The following is a 22,146-nucleotide window of genomic DNA, read 5'->3' on the forward strand; positions in this document are numbered from 1 at the left end:
CAGCCCAAGGTTGTCTCAGCCTTCCATCCTTCGAGGTCGGTAAAATGAGGACCCAAAATTGTTGGGGGCAATATGCTGACTTTGTAAACCGCTTAGAGAAGGCTGCAAAGCGGGATATAAGTGCTATTGCTATTGGTATAAAATGAATGGAAGCAGTCGTACAATAAGTTTGTTTTTTTGTCCCAGCTGCACTCAGTTTCGAGGCTTTAACCCCACGTCTTTTCCTGCGTGTCGCTTCCAGACAAGAGCGAAGCCCTTTAACCGTGCAAAACAACACAAATCTTCCTTCTGGTTGAGGTATCCGTTTCTTGCAAAGTGCCATCCGCTGGCGTCAGTTGGCTCTTCGCCATTGGGACTTGGCCAACCCCAATCCTAATCAGCCTGGCTCCGCAGTGCCTTCCCCACCCCACGGAGGTGGCGGGGCGTTGACCCTTTTTGAAACAGTAGATAAAGGCAAGTCCCGAGCGTCTGAGCTTCCCCGAAACCGGCTGTTCCCCCTGCAACTAATTAGATTGTGCAAATGGCCTGATTCAATTAGCTTCTCTGCTCGCTTGGCCCGCTGAGCTTCTCCACTCAGGAAAGGGGATCAAAAAGGAGAGAGCTTTGATTCCGAAGGAATAACATGAAACTTGCAATTTATTTTCAGCGTTTCCGGACCCTTAGGAAGGGGTTCTGTGCCCAGTTGGTGGGTGGGTGTGGCCAGGGTGGGTGGGTGGCCTCGTCGGCCTCCTGCACCACAGCGGAGGGTGTGGGGGTTGCCCTCCCTGGGCTCCGGAGGCTTTTCTTGAGCCTGCGGGAGGGTGAAAACGGCTTCCGCAGGCTCTGGAGACCGGAAATGGGCCCGTTTCCAGCCTTCCGAACTTCCAGTAGCCCCGTTTTTCGCCCTCCCTGAGCCTCCGTACGCGCCCTGCACTTACTTGCATCCAAAACGGGCCACGTGGGGACTCCTGGAAGGGGAAGGGGCGGGGTGGACGAGGCCAGCCAGGAGAGGGATTTGGTTGGTTCTCCGAACTGCCCAGAATCTTAGCTAGAGGTTCTACCGAACCCTCAACTCCAGCAGCCCACCCCTGCAGAGATGGTATCCTTGAGGTGAACTGGTTCCCAACTCAGATAGGCCTCCCCTTAACGACCACAATCGAGCCCAATGTTTCCGTTGCTAAGTGAGACATTTGCAAAGCGGGGTTTTGTCCCGTTTCTTGCCATGCCTGCTAAGCGAACCGCCGCCGTCGTTCAGTGAGTAACACGGGTTTGTTGAGCGAATCCACCTTCCCCATCAACTTGGCTTGTCGGAAGGTCGCAAAAGTTGATCACGTGAGCCCCCCCCCCCCCCGCCCGCCCCCGGGAACACTTCAGCCGTCATAAATACGAGTCAATTGTCAAATATCTGAATGTAAATTATGGCCATGGAGATGCTGCAACGGTCATAAGTTTGAAAAACGGGTCCTAAGTCCTATTTTCAGTACCGTATGAAACTTTGGAACGGTATGTCTCGTCTAACGAAGAGGAAGACCAGGGGCGACGTGATATTTCCAATACTTGAGGGGCTGCCAAAGAGAGGAGGGGGGGGGCTTGATGTTCTCCAAAGCACCTAGGGCTTCAGAGGGCGTTGGGGGTCTTTGAGGTCTTCCAAGGAGAAAGTTTGGGGGCCGAAACTGGTGGCCCTGAATTCAATTTTCACGGAGGCCTCGGGATTCTTGGATACCTGGCCAGAGAGAAAGAAGAACCCGTGAGTATCTGGTGTGCAGTGATGGCTTTTTTTAAAAAAACAATTCCCTGCATTTGTGGGCAGAGAAACCTAATCAAGGAGAGAAGCAATTTAGAACTAAAGAGAAATTTCCTGACAGAACAATTAATCCGTGGAACTCCTTGCCTCCAGAAGCTGTGAATGCTCTCAACGCAGGAAGTTTTGAAGATGTTGGATAACCATTTTGTCTGAAGCGGTGTAGGGTTTCCTGCCTAAACGGGGTTGGACTAGGACAGGGGTCTGCAACCTTCAACACTCATAAAGAGCCATTTGGACCCGTTTCCCACAGAAAAGAAAACACCGGGAGCCACAAAAATCCTTCCTGACTTATTTCTTGAGCGGCCACAAAGCTAGGATATATAGTTTATTTATTTATTTATTTATTATTTATTTATTTATTTTATTTCTATACCGCCCTTCTCCCGAAGGACTCAGGGCGGTGTCCAGCCTGATTAAAAGCACAAAACAGACAGAATTTAAAATAAATTAAAATTATTAAATGATAGGCTCAATTTAAAAGTTGAATTAAACCTTCTGTTTTCTTCTGAAACTTTTTCTTTTCTTGGATTTATCCATGGTTGGCCTACTGGGGGGGGGGTTGAAAAGCTCAATAAATCGCGTGCCGGGCGGGTGTCACACATTGGCGGTTGTGACGCATATTTTGAGCCACAGGGAGCCGCAGCAGAGGGGTGAAAGAGCCACATGCAGCTCCAGAGCCGCAGGTTGCCGACCCCTGGACTAGAAGACCTCCAAGGTCCCTCTGTTCTGCTTTTTCCTTCAAACATGATTTGTTTTCCCCAACGATGGAGCGGCTCTCTCTCTCTCTCCCACAACCCTCCTGCTCCTTTTCGTGTTGTGAATTTCGTGGGCATCCTAAGACTCTCCTTGGTTGGCCAGCTGTTATGAGGGGAGGAAAAAAATCTTCCTTCCCAGTTTGGCATCCCCAGGCTGTGGCTGTGTTTCTTGGACACAACCATGATTCCCTGTCCTTCTTACTGGTCTGCGTCCGTGAACCAGTCTAACACGTGGGAGATTATCCCGAAGACCAAAATTTGGAGACTCTGACCTGCTGCCGGCACCGTACCTGGTCAAACTTTCGGGCGCTGTACACCTTGTTCTTATTCATGAAAGTCAGCAATATCCAGTCACAGAAGAAGGACACCTGCCAAAGAACGGGGAAGGGAGGGGGCAAGAGACGATCAGTAACGGTAACAAAGTTGGAAGGGACCTTGGAGGTCATCTAGTCCAACCCCCCGCCCACGCAGCAACCCCTACTAGGGATTCGAACTGCCGAACCGCCGACCTTTCTGATCGACAAGCTCAGCGTCTCAGCCACTGAGCTACACGAAGAGAACTGTGCACAGACGTCCCAGGTGGTGCTGCTACTCACCACTCCGATGGATGTGAGGGCTGTGGCCAGGTTGATGATGGTAGGAATAAGGCTAAACTTCCCGGCCTAAAGAAAAGGAGACCCCCCCCCAAAAAAATCTTTATGTCAGAAATTCAGTCACAAATCTCTGCAACCTGGACCCCCGTTCCCATAAGGCCAACTGGCCATTTACTCCATAACTATAAACTCGGTCAAATGAAATGCCTGGGCCAGTGATGGCGAACCTTTGCAGCACCGAATGCCGAAAAGGGAGCGTGTGCGTGCATGCGCACCAGAGGTGGGCTTCAGCAGGTTCTGACCAGTTCTGCCGAACCGGTAGCGGAAATTTTGAGTAGTTCGGAGAACCGGTAGTAAAAAATCTGACTAGCCCCGTCCCCCCATCTATTCTCTGCCTCCCAAATCCCAGCTGATTGGGAGGAATGGGGATTTTGCAGTATCCTTCTCTTGGAGTGAGGAGGGAATGGGGATTTTACAGTATCATTCCCCTGGAGTGAGGAGGGAATGGGGATTTTACAGTATCATTCCCTTGGAGTGAGGAGGGAATGGGGATTTTACAGTATCCTTCTCCTGGAGTGGGGAGGGAATGGGGATTTTACAGTATCCTTCCCCTGGAGTGGGGAGGGAATGGGGATTTTACAGTATCCTTCCCTTGGAGTGAGGAGGGAATAGGGATTTTACAGTATCCTTCCCCTGGAGTGAAGAGGGAAGGGGGATTTTACAGTATCCTTCCCCTGGAGTGAGGAGGGAATGGGGATTTTACAGTATCCTTCCCTTGGAGTGGGGAGGGAATGGGGATTTTACAGTATCCTTCCCCTGCCACGCCCACCAAGCCATGCCACGCCCACCAAGCCACACCCACAGAACCGGTACTAAAATTTTAAGAATCCCACCACTGCTGTGCACGCTTGTCTGGGCCACAACCCGGAAGAGGAACGGGCAACACCACGCCTAGGGGGCATGCGCTCTGGAAAATGAACTTCAAGTTTCCGGCTTGCGTGTATGCGCCAGCCAGCTAGTCTTCTGTGCATGCAACAATCAGCTGGCTGGCGTGCATGATCCCGCCGGAAAACAGAAAACCAGCTCTTCCAGTTTCCGGCACTGCCGCACGCACGAAAGCCAGCTAGCTGATCATCGCAGGCGCAGGCACGCCGGAAACCCGGAAGAGGAACGGGCGGCGTCACACGTGCCAGGCGACATGTCTCCGCGTGCCACAGGTTTGCCATCACGGGCCTGAACAATACACCGTTTTCAAAATATTTATACATAAATAAATATATATATATATTTAAGAAAAACATAAAAATAAATAAACTCTTTAACCTCCTGTGCATATTTCGGAAGAAAAACTTGATGCTCCTGGACGTGAAATTCATCACGCCAATTTATCCTTTCCTTAAATGCCATACAATGACGTTTCTAATCAAGAACATAAAACTGGTTTCAAATGAGAAGGGGAAAAAAAAAACCCTATAAACTCGGCAGGACCCTTACCTGTCCGTGCACTAAGACATCGATGCGGATTCCGTACGCTTTGATCAAGGTGCGCGTGCTTCTTCCACCCTCCTGATAATACTTTGCAAATCTGGAGAATTCAAGCAGAAGTTGTTGGTTTTTCCAGATGTGGCGGTGATACCCTGCAGCCCTCCAGAAAGAGAAGAGTTTCCTTTTGGAGCTGCGTTTCACAGGTGGGTTTCACACGATTTTACCACCGGTTCGCCCCACACCCAAAATGTGAGCGTGTTCGCACGCTCGCTTCACTCGTATGAATGCCTTCTGTGCGTGTGCATGGCTTAGAAAAGGTACGTGGTGAAACGTAAAATTTTGTTACTACTGGTTCTGTGGGCGTGGCTTATTTTGTGGGCGTGGCTTGGTAGGGGGTAATGTGACGGTGGGTGTGGGCAACTTTTTTTTTTTTTAACTTTTAAACGCATTTTTTTCTACAACCGTAAGATGTTGCAGGAAAAAAAAATGCTTTTAAAAGCCTCTGACGATCAGGCAACTCAGCTGGGATCGTCAGAGGCTTTTAAAGGCATTTTTTTTTCCTACAACCTCTTCGGCCGAAATGCTTTTAAAAGCCTCTGACGATCCCAGCTGAGCCGCGCGATCGTCAGAGGCTTTTTTTTTTTTTACGTCGCCAGCCTCTACTCATTCCTCGCTTGCCCGCCTGGGCTTCTTAGAGCCCCAACCGGAAGCAGTTGTCAGAGCTAAGCAGCCACCCCGAGAAAGAGTTGGCAAAACAGCTCAGTTCAAATTGGATCTGACTGAGGAGGCTCAGCAGAAGCACCTCACTGAGGACTAGGAGCATAGGCTTTCCAAGCAGAGGGACGACCTGCGGGAGTGCAAGGCCAGGTACCTGGAGGCTCAGCGGGCTGAGATGGTCAGCCAGTTCCAGGCCATGATGCAGTCCCAATGGAACAAGACCCTCCGGCTCTTCGCCACCAGCGGCGCTTCCTCCAGCCTTCGCCCAAAGCCCCACACCAGGAGCCCGAAGCAGACCCAGAGTCAGAATTTCTGCCCCCCTCCGACCCACACAAAAAGACCCCGAAGGGGGAGACTCTCTGCAGCAACATAAACGTTCATTGCACGTATCCGTCCCAGGGGCCGTAATTTGAGGACCCCTGATTTAGTGCAATATAAAAAATGCCAATAATTTTTCTGCGGACCACCAGAATTTTCTCATGGACCACCAGTGGTCCACGTTCTACCAGTTGGTGACCACTGAACTAGAAAACCTCCAAGGTCCTTCCAATGCTGTTGTTCTGTTATTCATGCCCGGGCTGGGGTTTTTTCTTGTTTTTTTTTCTTGCACTAAATAATTACAGGCAAAGAGAAGCGGAATCTGGCAAACGGGCACGAAAACTTCACTATGGTTAACTTTCCCCTGGCCCCACACACACACACACACACATGGAATTGGTCAGTGTCCAGTTAGCAAATACTCCTCTTGTTTTGAGAACGGAGCTTCCTGTTGTAGTTTTCAGGTGGCCTTGAGCTGGAGCGATGCCTCCTCCTTGCCTGGCACGGCATGGATTCCAACCCCCTCCCCCACATTCCAATTCTTCCTCCTTTCCCCCCCCCTCCCCAAATTGCAAATTCTTTAGGCTAAAGGTCTCCAATCTTGGCAACTTTAAGACTTGTGGACTTCAACTCCCGGCCGTTGCTGGCTGAGGAACTCTGGGAGTTGAAAGTCCGCAAGTAGTACAAGTCGCCAAGATTGGAGACCCCTGCATTAGGCTGACAGGTTGCGAAGGGGGAAGCAAAGCAGGAGGGCCAGCCTTGGCACTCCTACGCACCCTGACCGACCAGAGATGAAACCCAAAAGGGCTTAAGACTCCACCCATCCACCCCAGGGGAAAAAGCAGTAAAAGTATTACCGGTAATTGTAGCCAGAGGAAGCCTGAGTCCATTTGGGATCCAGCCTGCGGAAGGAATATCTGGGGTTGCACTCGGAGTCCGGCAGGTCAAGATTGCAATTCCAGTTAATGATCACGCCGATCACACCGCCCTACAGGACAAAAGCAGAGCCAAAAGAATCAGAATCAAGCTGGAAGGGACTTTGGAGGCCTTTTAGTCCAGCCCCCTGCTCCAGAGGAGACCCTAAATACTTAGAGTAATACAGTTGGAAGGGACCTTGGAGGTCCTCTAGTCCAGCCCCCTGCTGAACCAGGAGACCCTATACTGTTTCAGACAAATGGTTACCCAACATCTTTAAAACTTCCAGTGTTGGAGAATTCACAACTTCTGGTGGCAAGCTGTTCCCCTGGTTAATTGTACTCACTGTTGGGAATCTTCCCAACCCCTTCACCAGCACCAGCACCAGCCTTGGCTGAGGGTCAACTCAAAGTCATCCAAGTTGGCTTCTGGGACTGAGAACTAGCACCTGGGTTTTCCCACCTCTAGACTGGCACCTAAACCACCGCCCTTTTTTTTCCTTGCCCACCCCCATCCCCCAACACCCCAAACATAGTGACCTCCCTACCTAACATATCGCAGTAAGGAGACCAAATGCACACAGCCAAGATAAGAGGGTTACCTTCTGAGCCAGTTCGGAAAAGTCCTCGCCTGCCTGTGCCACAATAAAGCCCAGCTTGAAGATGGGACAGTAAAGATCTGTGGTTTCGTTGAAAGTGCAGTTCCTCAGGTAGCCATCACTGTTGTCCTGGATGTTCTCTCTAGGGCAGAGACAAAGCAGGATGATTAGCCAGAAACCTAATGTCAGGTTTCGAGGTCGTCTCAAATAAATTGCATTTCAATCAAAGTCTTTGAAGAAAACTCCCACTTATTAAGCAAGACATTCTAACTCCGACTCCATCACAGCCAACACTGACTTCCAGACCCAAAACCCTCCCTTTCCGTTCCCCACTCCCCTGCGCTCATTGGCCATCTTCCAAGTCACTCTACCCCTAATCTACTGCTCCAGCTCAAAGGAATTTCCCCCCTCCCATCCCATCTCCTAGGGGATATTATTTCCAGGGAAAATAAGCAGGTGAAAAGTCAAACATCCCTTTCCAGACGCCTCCGCTTCTCCTTCTTACGTCAGCACTAGAGTAAATGCAGCTTGAAGTGCTGACACCTAACCTAAGAGGTCTTCTAGTCCAGCCCCCTCCTCGAGCAGGAGACCCTAGACCCGTGATGGTGAACCTATGGCACGCGTGCCACTTGTGGCACGCAGAGCCATATCTGTGGGCATGCAAGTGTTGCCTTAGCTCAGCTCCAGTGCGCATGCATATACTGGCCAGCTGATTTTCGGGCCTTCCAGAAGTCGGGAAACGGGCCATTTCCAGCCTCCGGAGGGCCTCTGTGGCGGGGGAGGCAGTTTTCGCCCTCCCCAGGCTCCAGTGGTGGTAAACCTTTTACTCACCGGGTGCCGAACAGGTCCGTGCTAATGCTGATCCTCCCCCATGCACTGCGCGCGCAATCACATCATCTGTGGATGCGTGTGGTTTTTGCGCGCACAATGCACACACGTGAACGCTATCTGCGCATCCACATGCTGCTCACCAGTACTGTTGTGCGCATGCACAAACGCACTCTTTTTCCCAAAGTCTCAACATCGTTTTGGTAACGTGGTGACCAAAACTGATACTCCAGTATTCCAGGTGTGGCCTGCCTAAGGCTTTATAAAGCGGCACTAATAACACTTCACATGATTTGGATTTTATGCCTCCGTTTATACCACCAAGGATCGTGTCGGCTTTTTGGGGCTGCCGCCGCGCACGGCCGGCTCCTTTTTAAGCGATCGTCCGCCGGGTCCTTACTTGGAGAAGTGAAAGCGAGGGAAATGGATGCTGTTCTTGATCAGAATGGTGAACTCTGGAGCCATCGTCACCAAACTCTCGCTAGGAAGTCAAAAAGAAAAAACGAAGCCACATTAAGATGGAGGCAAAGCTAGCCGGGGACCAGAAATCTGCATTCTTCTGGGTTTGTGAAGTCCAAGTATAGAATTGTTTTCCTTCCTAACTCTCTACATCTGATTGCAACCAGGCTCTGGCCTTCCCCTAGATATAGAAATAAAATGAAGTTGATCATGGACAAGGCCAAGTAATCCATGCCCAGGTTCCCTTTTGGCTTCCTTTGTTAACTTTGCAGCAGATGAGCTCTGCTGGTTTTTGAAAACAGATAAAATTCTTCGAGTTTGTGGAATATCCACCTGCTTGCGAGAAATGCACTCACGTTCGTTTTAAACCATCCTGGGATTGATATAACCTGACTCAGAAGGTTATAAAAGTAAGGAAAAGTAAAATATTTCCCCTTTCAGGCTTGCAGGATTCTGCTACTATAGCCTATGTCAATAATTCATAATTCTAGTCGTCCTATGGAGTCAGTTTCTTGATCTGGTATCTCTCTCTCATAGGGTGATCAAGTAGATCGAGTAAGTATTAAAAAAACAAAATCACAGAAATGTGCACCTCCCTATTTTTAAGGTAAGGTAAAGGTTCCCCTCACACATCTGTGCTAGTCGTTCCTGACTCTAGGGGGCGGTGCTCATCTCCGTTTCAAAGCCGAAGAGCCAGCGCTGTCCGAAGACGTCTCCGTGGTCATGTGGCCGGCACGACTCAACGCCAAAGGCGCACGGAACGCTGTTTTCTTCCCACCAAAGGTGGTTCCTATTTTTCTACTTGCATTTTTGACCTGCTTTCGAACTGCTAGGTTGGCAGAAGCCGGGACAAGTCACGGGAGCTCACCCCGTTATGCGGCGCTAGGGATTCGAACCGTTGAACTGCCGACCTTTCGATCGACAAGCTCAGCGTCGTAGCCACTGAGCCACCGCGTTCCCTATTTTTACAAGTTTATAAAACCATGTCTGCGGAGGTACGGTCCCGTGTCATGCCCACCCTGGCCACGCCCCCACCGAGGCCTCCAAGGTCAAACCCAATCCTGATGTGGCCCTCAATGAAATTGAGTTTGACGCCCGTGATCTAGGCCCACATTTCTTTGATCCGAGTCCTTCATCCAGCCATTATGGTTTGCAAGCCAAAGATTACGACTTCATACAGAACGCGAGCTGGGCCATTGCGTCTCACCAAACCTAGTTAAAATAAATCCGGTGTGCTAGGCGAGCCCACCATCTTACTCCAGTTTAAGACACCAATCCGGGCAGGGTTGGGTTGGAGAACATCTGGACTCCATGTCCCTTATTACCTGAATGTCGCCCCGTTCTCCACAGGACACCAGGCCATCACTTGGCAGGTTTTCTTGGTGATGTTGTAGGGGACGCAATGCCCCGTCTTCATTCCTGCAGAAAAACAACAACAAGAAGAAGTGCAGATTTCCCCCTTTGCCTCTGCTTTTATGCTCAGGGTTCTGCTGTCTCCGTACTGTCACAAGGGATGGATCAACTGGTAGCTACTGGGTATCATGGACATGAGAAGAGGCTACCCCTTACTCACCATTCCCCAGCACCTCCATCTCACCCGTGGCACATTCGTGGTCAGACATGCAGGAGGCCTTCAGGTTCTGCAGAAGACAAGACGCAGGAGGGGAGTTAGTGGTCAGTCAAGATGCCAGACGGTCCACCGTCCAGTTGGTGAATCCAGAAAAAGAAACTCCCAGGGCATTATTTTACCAAGTCTCAAGGGTTTGTTGCAGCAATCAAATCCAGAAAACACACACGGGTAACGGATGCAGCAGGATTCATTAACTTCTCTTTATATACATAATAACACATGAAACATATATACAGTACCAAGAGTGGTTCTTCCAACGTGGTAGAGAGTACAGGCAAACACAGGCAGAGGAGAGAACAGTTTCAGTTTCAATTCAGCAGACGAACTAGTTTTGTTTTTGAACCCAGAACGTAATACAGACAAAGAGAACCTCCTCTATACAGGGCAGTTAAGCTAAGCTTAACGTGGTCCGCCAGCAGCCTGTGGAGCTGGCAGCAGAGTCGGACAGTGAGGAGGCTGGGGAGGAACATGGGCCAGTCCTGGAGGCTGGGGAAGGCTTGGACGAGGGCTCTGCGTAGGAGGCAGAGAGGTGGCCAGGGCCATCTGGGAGTTACGTGCTGAGCCTCCAGAGTCTGATGTCAGTGAGGCAGAGGAACAGGGGGAGCCTGTTCCCAGTGCGCGCATGTGCAGATCTGCCAGAAGGCAAAAACAGTTAAGACAAAAGGGGCGACTCGGGAGTAAAGCTTGGAGATGATTGGCCCCTCCCATAAGACAAAAGAGGAGCAAAGACACGTGAGCCTTTGCAGGAAGCAACATTGTTCGTTCTGGTTAGTTTAAATTCTGAAGCTCCGTTTTGACTCTGTGCTCCGCGTGGCCTTGCAAGACTAATTGGCAATGAGGTCTTTGGCAGCGTTTCAAGGGAGATAAAGGCGGGTGCTTATCAGCCTTATCCCGAAGGACTGTGGCAGAACTTCTGTCGGACTCTTTACCAACTCTTTGCGACTCATCCCGGGCTGGGAATGAACAGAATTCACAGCCGTTGAAATAAAAAGAAGGTTTTTGGGACTAATTGTGTGCTTTTTACTGTCTCAGGAAGCCTAGGACAGAACACCTAAGCCACACCCAGGCTCCTAGCTGTCTCCAGCAAATACTGTTTCAGTTTCCAAACAGTCCTCATTGGCTGACTCAGTTGCCATGTGTCTGCCGGTCATGAATTCTCTGACACCAAGAGTGCAAACTTTACTGAATAAACACTCAAATGTGCAGATTCGCTCCAACGTTTCCTACCTCCGGACAGGTCCTTTGGGTCTGCGAAGGAGTCACTTCAACCCGGGTGATGATGCTGAAGACGCTGCCTCCCTGCAGGGGGGAGAGAGGAGGGGGTGAAGGCAGCCGCCCAAGCTTGCCCTTCAAAGCCACACTTTCCCCCGGAGCAGGAGCCGTGAGATGGAGTGGTTGGAAATCTAACCTTATGGCGCCATCGGCAAAAATATATTTTAAAAAAAGGCCCTCGCCCCTCCCCAAGGATCCTTTCGGATATCTGCTGATAGCATATCTCCATTGCGCTCCTGGATCCAAGTTAAGGAGAGAGGGAGAGAGAGGGGAGGAAGGAAGGAAGGGGGAGGGAAGAGAAGGGAGGATTAGAGGAAGGAAGGAAGGAAGGAAGGAAGGAAGGAAGGAAGGAAGGAAGGAAGGAAGGAAGGGGGAGAGAAGGAAGGATTAGAGAGAAAGAATGAAGGGGAGGGAGGGAGGGAAAGGAAGGGAGGATTAGAGGAAGGAAGGGAAAATTAGAGGAGGGAAGGGAGGGAGGAATACAGGAAGAAAGGGAGAATTAGAGGAAGGAAGGAAGGAAGGGGGAGGGAAGGAAGAATTAGAGAGGAAGGAAGGAAGGGGAGGTTTAGAGGAAGGAAGGGGGAAGGAAGGAAGGAAGGATTAGAGAGGAAGGAATGAAGAGGAGGGAGAGGAAGAAAGGGAGGATTAGAGAAAGGAAGGGGAGGGAAGGAAGGAAGGATTAGAGAGGAAGTGAGAAAGGCAGGATTAGAGGGGAAGGAAGGATTCGAGGGGAAAGGAAGGAAGGATTAGAGAGGAAGGGAGAGAAGGAAGGAAGGATTAGAGAAAAAGGAAAGGAGGGAGAGAAGGAAGGAAGGATTAGAGGGGGAGGAAGGAGGAAGAAAAGGAAGGATTAGAGAAAAAGGAAAGGAGGGGAGGGAGCGAAGAAAGGAAGGAAGGATTAGAGAGGAAGGAGGAGGGAGAGAGGGAAAGAAGGTGTGGTCTTTCTAAGGCTTTATAAAGCGGTACTAATACTTCACATGATTTTGATTCTATGCCTCTGTTTATACCACCAGGGATGGTATTTCCAGCAAGGTAAAGGCTGGCCGAGCCCTCCCACCCCCAATCCTCCACCTTTGACTGCTTGGAGAAGTTGCTCTCGTTGTGGGGGGGGGGTGTCTCACCTCTGGGGGCTTCACATATTCCTCCACATCCCACACTTTGCGCTCCGAGAAGGTCACCCCCTTGACTTTGGTAATGACGGAGCTCTCTGGACCGGATTCACACTCCTGGTAGCCCTTCTGGTTGCTAAACACGTACCTGTTTGGCAAAAAAACAGGACATCAGTGGCACCTGAACAATTCCTCAACCAATCTAAGCAGAAATTCCCTTCCTCAACCCACCCACCCCCAAATAAATTACCCAGACCTAATCCACATATCAAAGGATAAGGTCTGCGAACACCAACAGAGGTCATTAAACTAGGTGTCCCAGAGGAAGTGAACATTCACAAGAATAAACACCTACCTACACACAGAGAGAGACACAAACACATGTCACCCTAGAATCAACACGTAAACATTTCCAGCTCCCCCTATAAAAATCTCCTGCTGTACCCCATTTCTCTGCAACCTGTCCCTAAAAGCAAACTGATTTTGCTTTTACGAATATATATTTCTTTCCTCACAACACTCTGGATCTAATATTATAATATTAATATGCGATATTAAATAAATACACACATACACATGTTCCCATGTGTTTCCTTGGCTAAATCTTTTTTTATTTTATTTTTTTAATTTTTTAGACAAACACACAAACATACAATGTATGTTTGAACAGAGTATTTGGCCGATTCGCAATTTTAAACATTGTTTAGTCATTTCAATTCAATTTAGAATTTCTGTATTTCCTTTTTGCCATATTTATTTCTCATTTGTTTTTTTTTTAAAAAAGAACCAATATTACCCTTCATTCTCATCTCTAATCTTAACCAAATTCAGCTTTTCCCTTCTATTCTATATTATATACCCCTTCCCATTGTCATCTATTTTTATATCTATCCTCAAGTTAGTTAGTTATGTAATATTACAATGGTTCAATTCTTATAAAAATAATAAAGCCGCTTATTTTATAACGTACATTTCCTTTGATAATACAAATCCAACATTTTAGTATAAATCAGTTAGTTATATAACTATCTTTTTTCCCCCGTTTAATCAATATGAACATAAATATTCCAATTATTTCTGGCTAAATCTTCTTCACGTACCCAGGTCAAGCTACACACCACGATATCTGCCCCAAAGCATCTTTGAATACCCCACCATCACCTCTCTCCCGGGAAGGTGGCAACGCTTACCAGATGAAATAAACCAGGATCAGAAGCTGGACCAGCCTGTAAATGATGCCCAAGTTAGGATTCTTCACCACAATCACTTTGGGTGTCTCGTAACTCCAGAAGTCCCTCCAGACCTTCTCAAAACCCATCGTGTGTCCCTCCTTTTTCTCGGAGTAGTAGCGAGAAGACAAGACGCCCTCAAACCTGTGGCCGCTCTTGACGTCTTTAAGGGCGAGGAGGTCCCATCCCAGCAAATTGTTTGGAGAATTGTGCCAGGCTGTAGCTTCCCAGAGAGATCATGTCCAAGCGAGAGGCTGTCCAACTCTTCGCTTTACCCGCTGGCTCGCCCAAGAGAAGGCTGCAGGATTTACAGATCCCAAGGAATCCTTTGTCTCTGGCACAATTGGCGAGAAAAGCCGAAGTTGACCCGTAGGGCAGGATCGCCCTCTGGTGCCATCCAAGAGCACCACATCCTCTTGGTCCACCACTCGCCCCTTCACAATCTTTCGGTGGTCTCGGAGCTGGGTTGTTTTCTCGCAGACGTTTCGTTACCCCAGCTAGGTAACAGCATCAGGGCTAGTGATGTGATGGCGTTACCTAATTTGGGTAATGAAACGTCTGTAAGAAAACAAGCAAGCTTAGAGAGCCCTGAGGACCCCACAATCTCCTCCTCCTCCTCCTCCTCCTCCTCCTCCTCTTGGAAACCCCCATTTTCATCTAGCCTGATGACTAGATGATGTCACCTAGTCTACAAAAAAACAAGCTCAGAGAATACCAAGGACCTCACAATCTTCCTCCTCCTCCTCCTCCTCCTCCTCCTCCTCCTCCTCCTCCTCCTCCTCCTCCTCCTCCTCCTTGGAAACCCCCATTTTCATCTAGCCTGATGACTAGATGATGCCACCTAGTCTACAAAAACACAAGCTCAGAGAGAGCCAAGGACCCCACAATCTTCTTCTTCCTCCTCCTCCTCCTCCTCCTCCTCCTCCTCTTGGAAACCCCCATTTTCATCTAGCATGATGACTAGATGATGCCACCTAGTCTACAAAAAAAAAGCAAGCTTCCAAAAATGGAAGTGTAAAGAAATGCCCTCAGAAGAAGAAATAATACATCAAATTTACAGCTGTGCAGAGATGGAGAGAGACTGACTTTAGAACTCAAAAGACAAAAAGTGAATCAACATACTCTGAAGTCTGGAATAAATTTTATACTTGGTTAGATAAGAGGAAGAATGCCAAAAACAAGGGATAATGAATGTCTGGAAATGTGTATATATATATATATATATATATATATATATATATATATATATATATATATATATATATATATCAATGTATATCAATATATCAAGGGATATTGAATTTGTGAATGTAATATAGGTTTATTAAATATATGTATAGCTGTTTAGGAAGTAAAATACGGTATACTTGATATATAATGAAATAGGAGAGATGTAAATTTGTATATAGATTAAGGAATATATTACTTATTAACTTGAATTTTGACGCAAACGTTAGAAACCAGAGACGCTGAGCAATGTCCATTGTTTTACATTTAAAACTAAAAAAATATTTAAAAAATAAAAACAAGCGAGCTAAGAGAGCACCAAGGACCCCACAACCTTCCTCTTCCTCCTCCTCTTCCTCTTTGTAACCTCCATTCTGTTCTACACTAGAATAGAAGCGGATGTCTTGTTTGCCGTTTATCATCACAATCCAGACAGGCAGCCTGAATGTCTAAAAAAACACCGGCGGCATATAAATTGAACTAAATAAATAATAAGAAAGAAATAAGTAAAGAAGTAATTTAAAAAAAAAAACACCCTTCCCCTGAAGAATGGCAGATATACGGATCTTGACAGTTACCCAAATACAATTGCACAACACAGGTGAATGACACACAATGGTTGGCCTCCTCTATCTTCTGCTCAGGTTAATGTGACTCCCCTTCAGTGTGATTTCAGTCTGAGCCCTCTAATTGAATTTTTTTCCAATTGGGTCCGATTGGAATTCCAGAGAAAGGTGAGAAAAAAATTGGGTCAAAATTTAGAGAGGTGGTTCCAACAGATGCAACGGAGACCCTCCCTCTTCCCCCCACTGCTCTTCTTCAGGAACTTGAATCAAAGTTAAATTTTATTTTATTTTATTTATATTATTTGTCAAGCATGTATAAGATACCAGATGTAAGTATAAATAAGATTATGAATGCAGGAAATGGTGCCCTTTTTTATAATGGTTTGTGAACCCTCCCAGTTCAATCCCAGGTCTAAAAACATGGGAAAAATTCTTCAAAATGACTACAAAGAGACTATTATATGTTCAAAAATGAAAGTCTGATACAATACCTTCATTTATGGCTGCCTGGAAATTTAGGACTTTGCATAATATGGGAAAAAATGCATTTATGATTTGTGGTTTTGAGTAAAAAAAAAAAAAGTGTGCATTGTTTTATATGTATATGAGATCATTTTATAATTTCTATTTCTATTTGCCAAAAAGGAGATTGGATACTTCGATTATTTTCTTCTTTCTGTACTTTTTTTCCCCCTTCTTTCTTTTTTATTCCTTAGCTCTTAAGCTTTTTGTAAAACATTTAATAAAAATTCATTTTTTAAAAAAAACCCCAAAACAAATCAAACATACCAGACAGGCTACAGATAAGCTTGGGATCAAAGTCCAAAATTCTCCAGGTTAATAAAATCAGACGCCCAAAACATGATCAAGTCAACCCAACCAGTTCCAAGTTCTGTCTGCACTTCCACTTCAAATCAGAATAGAGCTGGAAGGGACCTTGGAGGTCATCAAGTCCAGCCCCCTGCTCAAACAGGAGACCAATTCAGGTAAAACAGCTGTCCAATCTCTGGTTAAAAACCACCAATGATGACCCTAACCCACAACTTCTGGTGGCCAGCTGTTCCTCTGGTTAATCGTCCTCACGGTTAGGAAGTTTCTCCTTTTAATTCCAGGTTGCTTCTCTTCCTTGATTAATTTCCCTCCCATTGTTTCTTGTCCTGCCTTCAAGTGCTTTGGAAAATTATAAAAATTTAAATTATTCTATTTTAAATTTTGGTATTTATGTGTTTTATTTTGTGGCTGTTCCCCGCCCTGAGTCCTTCGGGAGCAGGGCGGTATATAAATCCAATTAAAAAAAAAAATTGAGCCCCCCTCCTCTTTGTGGCAGCCCCTCAAATACTGTCATGTCACTCCCTATCACCTCACTTCGGGGGCGGGGTGGGGGGACTCCAAATCTAAGGAAATGAAGTGGGATCCTGAAATTACATAAAAACGCTGAGCCCAGACAAAAGGAAGGAAGGAAGGAAGGAAGGAAGGAAGGAAGGAAGGAAGGAAGGAAGGAAGGAAGGAAGGAAGGAAGGAAAGAAAGAAAGAAAGAAAGAAAGAAAGAAAGAAAGAAAGAAGGAAAGAAAGAAAGAAAGAAAGAAAGAAAGAAAGAAAGAAAGAAAGAAAGAAAGAAAGAAAGAAAGAAACAACTGTCTTTTTACTGGAAAAAATTTATTTGTTTTAATTTGTCCAACTTGTTATTTCACAGCTGGGTCGAGGTAAACGGAGAGCTACATAACACAATTCTGGAATCCTAACACCGACGGAGAGAAAAAAATCTTGGTCGAAGGTACAGGATCGCAAGGAAAGAGTAACGGAACAGAAGTTGGGATGGGGAACGGGAGGTGGGGTGGGGTGCAAGATCAATTCAAATCCCCTCGCCCACCCCACCCACCCCTCAAGCGTAGATTCAGAGTAACGGTGCTCCCGGGGCAGATGTTGTAATCGGAGAGTTTGCGCCCATCCTCCAAGGACTGGCTGTCGTACACCAGGTAGAACTGCTCGTTTTGGATCCTTTCCTGCGCGCAGATCTGGGCTCGGAACTGCGCCACCGTGTTGGATGGCAGGACGTGGTAAGTGTTGGTCCGGTTGTTGGCGTTCTTCAGCAGAACCGGGATGGACTCCTCGCTCTTCACCATCAGCAGGAGGGTGTCCCCGGTGCGCAGCCCGTAGTCGGCCAGCGGGGCGTTATCCCGGAGGTCCAGGTGGGCACCATTCGAGCATGCCAGCTTCTGCTGATAGGGGGGCACCCCGCTCTGGCGCCCCACTTGGGTTTTGAACTCCCAGACGGTTTGGCTGGGGGCGCAAACCAGGGAGTGGACCTGGCCGGTCAGAAGCTTCACGTTCAGAGTCAGCGCCTGGAAGGATGGAGGGGGAGGAGGGGGGGGGAGAAAAAAAGCGCAATTTAGGATCTGGTTGCAGAGGATCGCTTTAATCAGGCGACTTTCCCACCGGAGAGGGTGGGTGGGGGGCTCAGGACCCCTGCCCCGCTTGGAGAAGCGCCCCCCCCACCCCCGAGGCTGCGTTTAGCGGAGCATCCTCCTCCCACCGCGGAGGAGCGCAACTTAGGATCTGGTTGCGATTCGCAGGCCAGCAGAGGATCGCTTTAATCAGGCGACCCCTGGAGAGGATGGGTGGGGGGGAGCTCAGGACCCCTGCCCCGCTTGGAGAAGCGCCCCCCACCCCGAGGCTGCGTTTAGCGGAGCATCCTCCTCCCACCGCGGAGGAGCGCAATTTAGGATCTGGTTGCGATTCGCAGCCCAGCAGAGGATCGCTTTAATCAGGCGACCCCTGGAGAGGATGGGTGGGGGGGAGCTCAGGACCCCTGCCCCGCTTGGAGAAGCGCCCCCCACCCCGAGGCTGCGTTTAGCGGAGCATCCTCCTCCCACCGCGGAGGAGCGCAATTTAAGATCTGGTTGCGATTCGCAGCCCAGCAGAGGATCGCTTTAATCAGGCGACTTTCCCACCGGAGAGGGTGGGTGGGTGGGGGGAGCTCAGGACCCCTGCCCCGCTTGGAGAAGCCCCCCACCCCCCACCCGCGAGGCTGCGTTTAGCGGAGCATCCTCCTCCCGCCGCGGAGGAGCGCGCAAAGTGCCGCTTCTTACCATCTTCAACCCGTCCGGTGCTTCGAGCTCTCTCCGTCCGCAAAAGCAGCTCCAAGAAAAACCTCACCACCGCCTCTGGCTTCAGCCGGCTCCGACCGCCTCCTTTTATACGGCCCGCCCGGGTTTCGAACCTTCCAGGCGAGGCGGAGCTTCTCCGGAAAAGAAAACTGGGGAAAAAAAGAAAGAAAGAAAACGAGCCAGCGCTGCGCTTCTGCGGGCGGGGAAAACGAAACTCGAAAGGGAAAGCGAAAACGAAAGTGAAAGGCGGCAGCGCGACGGGGCTGGGGGAAAGGGCGAGCGAGGAAAGGGGGTTTCCCGGATTTTTTTGGGGGGGGGGCGAGGGGGCGATGGGGGTGGGGAGAGAAGAAGGGGACGCCCGATGTTTTTAGGCGATCGGGAACAAACTGGCTTTGTTTACCCGATGAACAGAGTTGGAAGGGTCCTTAGAGGTCATCTAGACCGACCCCCCACCCAAGCAGGAGACCCTAAACCATTTCTGACACGTGGCAGCCCGGTCTCTTCTTGAAAGCCTCCAGGGATGAAGCTCCCACAATTTCTGAATAACAGAACAAGAACAGATTAACAGAGTTGGAAGGGATCTTGGAGGTCATCTAGGCTGACCCCCACCCAAGCAGGAGACCCTAAACCATTTCTGACAGGTGGCAGCCCAGTCTCTTCTTGAAAGCTCCCAGTGATGAAGCTCCCACAATTTCTGAATAACAGAACAGGAACAGATAAACAGACTTGGAAGGGATCTTGGAGGTCATCTACCTAGAGCCTTGGTGGCGCAGCAGACTAAAGTGCTGATAAGTAGCACCAGCTGCCTGCAATTACTGCGAGTTCGAATCTCACCAGGCTCAAGGTTGACTCAGCCTTCCATCCTTCCGAGGTAGGGAAAATGAGGACCCGGATTGTGGGGGCAATAAACTGACTTTGTATAAAAAAAGAACACCGCTTGGGGGGGGCCCAAAAGCCCTAATAAGCAGGTGTATACAAAAGAATGAAGGCTATTGCTTAACGCATTGTAAGACGCCCTGAATCTCTGGAGAAGGGCGGCATATAAATCGAACCAATAAATAAAATAAATAAATAACCCCCACCCAAGCAGGAGACCCCCCACCCCATTTCTGACAGATGGCCGTCCAGTCTCTTCTTGAAAGCCTCCAGTGATGAAGCTCCCACAACTTCCGAAGGCAACTTCTGTTCCATGGGTTGATTGTTCTCACTGTCAGAAAATGTCTCCTTATTTCCAGGTTGAATCTCTCCTTGATCAGTTTCCATCCGTTCTTCCGTGTCTGTTTGGAAAATAGCTTGTTACTGAAGGCTGCCCTCAACCGGCACAGGATGATGGAGTTTGGAGTGCCATCGGTTTTAGAAGGAAGGGGAGTCAGGGATTGCCGCTCCAACCTCACCCCCCACCCACCCACCCAAAAGCTAAGTTGCTAAGTAAGACAAACTGTTGGGCTGTTGGTTTGAGCTCCCAGCTTGGCTGCAATTTGGCTGGCAATTTCGTCACCATTCAAGGAGACATCCTCAGTGGCTTTTGAAGTGTGAAGTGAAGTCTTCTGTCAAAACACAGGTCTTTAAATAGCGGGTTTTTTTGGGGGGGGGGGCTGCCAGGTTACTGGTGGCACAGTACTGGAAGAAGGAAGATCCACCCACTATTGAGGAATGGACATTAAAAGTTGTGCATTTGGCTGAAATGGCAAAAAATTTCATCATACCTTAAAGACCATTCAAATGAGAGATATATATCGGAATAGAGAAGATGGGTTGATTATATACAGAAGAAGTATCCGAATAAGAAGATTCATATAGCTTATGAATGAAATAATTTTAAGTAGTTTATGTTTGTTTGTTTTTCTGAGTTATAAGGAGTTAAGGACCTAGGGAGAATATGAAATGTAATAATTTGTTAGCATATTTTAGTTCTTGATTTATGAATGCTATACCCTGTGCTCGTTCTGGGAAGTCTAGGGAGGGGGGTGAGGGGGAGGGAGGGGAAGGGAGGGGGGGAAGGGGGAGGGGGGGTTGAGGGGGGAAGGGTGGGGGGGGTGAAAATGTTTGTATTTCTTATAAAACTTTTCAATAAAAAAAAATAGCGTTTTTTTAATGTGTTGCAAATGTGCGTGGATGTCGTTTGCTCTTAGCATCACATAGAAGATACTTAAAGGCAAGGATTTTGTCTCAGCAACAACAGCCAGCCAATCAAAACAGTCCGAAACCAAACCATGACTCACAAGTATCTCAACAAACAACATTCATACTAATTTGTTCGGATACTTGTGAGTCACGATCTGGTTTCGGATTGTTTGATTGCCTGCCTGTTGTTACTGATACGTGGATTAGTAGACGGCTCAGTAACAACAGGCGGCCAATCAAATAGTTTGAAACCAGACTATGACTCACAAGTATCCGAACAAATAACATTCATACTTATTTGCATCTCATAAAAAATGGTATTTAAAGACCGGCGTTCTGACAAGACGAGTACAATTCAAAACACACGGACGGCATCTCCTCGAATGGTGACACAACGTTTGCAACCAAATTGCCAAGCTCGGAGCTGAAGCCAACGGCACCGACTACCCACCCGAGCTACTAATATTCAAACACGTTTCATTTGTTCAGTGTGTTTTGCCCCCATTTTTTATGACCTTTCCTGCCCCGTTGTTAAGTGAATCGTCGGAGGTATTCAGTTATCAAGATGGTGATTTGGTGAATCTGGATTTCCCATCGATTTCGCTTCTTAGAAAGTCGCAACTGGGGATCACGGGACATTGCAACTGACTCCGTAAACCCCTTAGAGAGCGGCCCCCAACCTTTTGGGCACCAGGGACTGATTCCATGGAGAGGGGTGTTTCCATGGACTGGAGGGGCTTGGTATCATGTGCCGCCTGCATCCCGTGGGTGGGACTTCGCTTGTTTGCGTGGCCCAGTTTCTGGCATGCCATGGCCCAGTGCTAATCCACAAATCTGAGGCTTGGGACCCCTGCTTTAAAGGACTACGAAGTGAAATATAAGTCTAAGTGCTTTTGGTGTTGCAATTGCTAATTCAATCCCTGCTGAGTGCAGGATCTGCTAAATATCACAGCTGAAAGTCAAAGAGAAACTTGGAGTTTAGCGATTTGCAAACCCAGATGGGGAATCGTATCGCAAGGCCGACACAAAACACCTTTGGCGATTGTTGTGGGTTTCTAACCACCTTCCATACAACTGTAGGACATTTTGATGGAAACGTCACGTGAAACGAAAGTGAACCAAGGGGAAAAAGAGGAACTTTTAATTTTCTGGACTTTTAGCAGAAACTGTTGGACAGGAAAGAAAAAACCACAATGTCTACCCTACCCTTAAACTCGTGCACAAAATGCTTGCAAGATGGAGGTGGTTTGAAGAGTGTCAGTGCTGCAACAGGAAGTTTGTGGGCTCAAACACAATAAAAGCATAAATGCAACAAGAGGTGAAAATGTTTATTTAAGCATAGCAAAAAATAATAATGATTGCAATTGCAATGTCATAGGAAGGAATATCATTTAACCAAACCAAGCAACAAAATTCAATGGTAGAGTGTAA

General features: G+C 48.0%; 2 protein-coding genes across 4 annotated transcripts; both read right to left on the reverse strand.

Annotated features, from left to right (window-relative positions):
* Positions 1 to 618: 618 nt before the first annotated feature.
* On the reverse strand, positions 619 to 14,299 carry P2RX2 (purinergic receptor P2X 2). 3 transcript variants are annotated; one of them, XM_034428692.3, is made up of 12 exons: positions 13,653 to 14,299; positions 12,475 to 12,610; positions 11,309 to 11,380; positions 10,025 to 10,091; positions 9,777 to 9,870; positions 8,393 to 8,473; positions 7,168 to 7,306; positions 6,509 to 6,639; positions 4,626 to 4,716; positions 3,135 to 3,200; positions 2,829 to 2,906; positions 619 to 1,702 (listed from the first exon to the last, which is right to left on the reverse strand). In XM_034428692.3, the coding sequence occupies exons 1-12, from the start codon at positions 13,778 to 13,780 to the stop codon at positions 1,589 to 1,591; spliced, it is 1,197 nt and encodes a 398-aa protein (XP_034284583.2). In that variant the 5' UTR covers positions 13,781 to 14,299; the 3' UTR covers positions 619 to 1,588. The 3 variants fall into 3 exon arrangements, with proteins under 3 accessions (XP_034284583.2, XP_034284581.2, XP_087736535.1); XM_034428690.3 differs by having other exon boundaries at positions 1,449 to 1,702; positions 4,626 to 4,776; positions 13,653 to 14,055; XM_087880409.1 differs by lacking the exons at positions 12,475 to 12,610; positions 13,653 to 14,299 and adding an exon at positions 11,490 to 11,674 and having other exon boundaries at positions 1,449 to 1,702; positions 4,626 to 4,776.
* Positions 14,300 to 17,121: 2,822 nt separating this feature from the next.
* Positions 17,122 to 18,704, reverse strand: ISG15 (ISG15 ubiquitin like modifier). The gene is made up of 2 exons (XM_087880410.1): positions 18,574 to 18,704; positions 17,122 to 17,826 (listed from the first exon to the last, which is right to left on the reverse strand). Exons 1-2 carry the CDS (start codon positions 18,574 to 18,576, stop codon positions 17,332 to 17,334), a joined length of 498 nt encoding a protein of 165 aa, XP_087736536.1. The 5' UTR covers positions 18,577 to 18,704; the 3' UTR covers positions 17,122 to 17,331.
* Between the last annotated feature and the right edge of the window lie 3,442 nt (positions 18,705 to 22,146).

The sequence above is a fragment of the Pantherophis guttatus genome, chromosome 17, assembly GCF_059756535.1.
Source record: "Pantherophis guttatus breed Tessera chromosome 17, ASM5975653v1, whole genome shotgun sequence".
Classification (NCBI taxonomy): Eukaryota; Metazoa; Chordata; class Lepidosauria; order Squamata; family Colubridae; genus Pantherophis; species Pantherophis guttatus.

What these genes read in the sequence shown, in the direction of transcription:
- P2RX2 (XM_034428690.3), bottom strand. Translation starts at nt 13,780, where the DNA reads ATGGGTTTTGAGAAGGTCTGGAGGGACTTCTGGAGTTACGAGACACCC. An exon ending in CCCAAAGGACCTGTCCGGAG is followed by an intron (nt 10,092 to 11,308) that starts GTAGGAAACGTT and finishes TGTCTTCTGCAG; the next exon opens with AACCTGAAGGCCTCCTGCAT. An exon ending in TTTCCGAACTGGCTCAGAAG is followed by an intron (nt 6,640 to 7,167) that starts GTAACCCTCTTA and finishes TTTGTCCTGTAG; the next exon opens with GGCGGTGTGATCGGCGTGAT.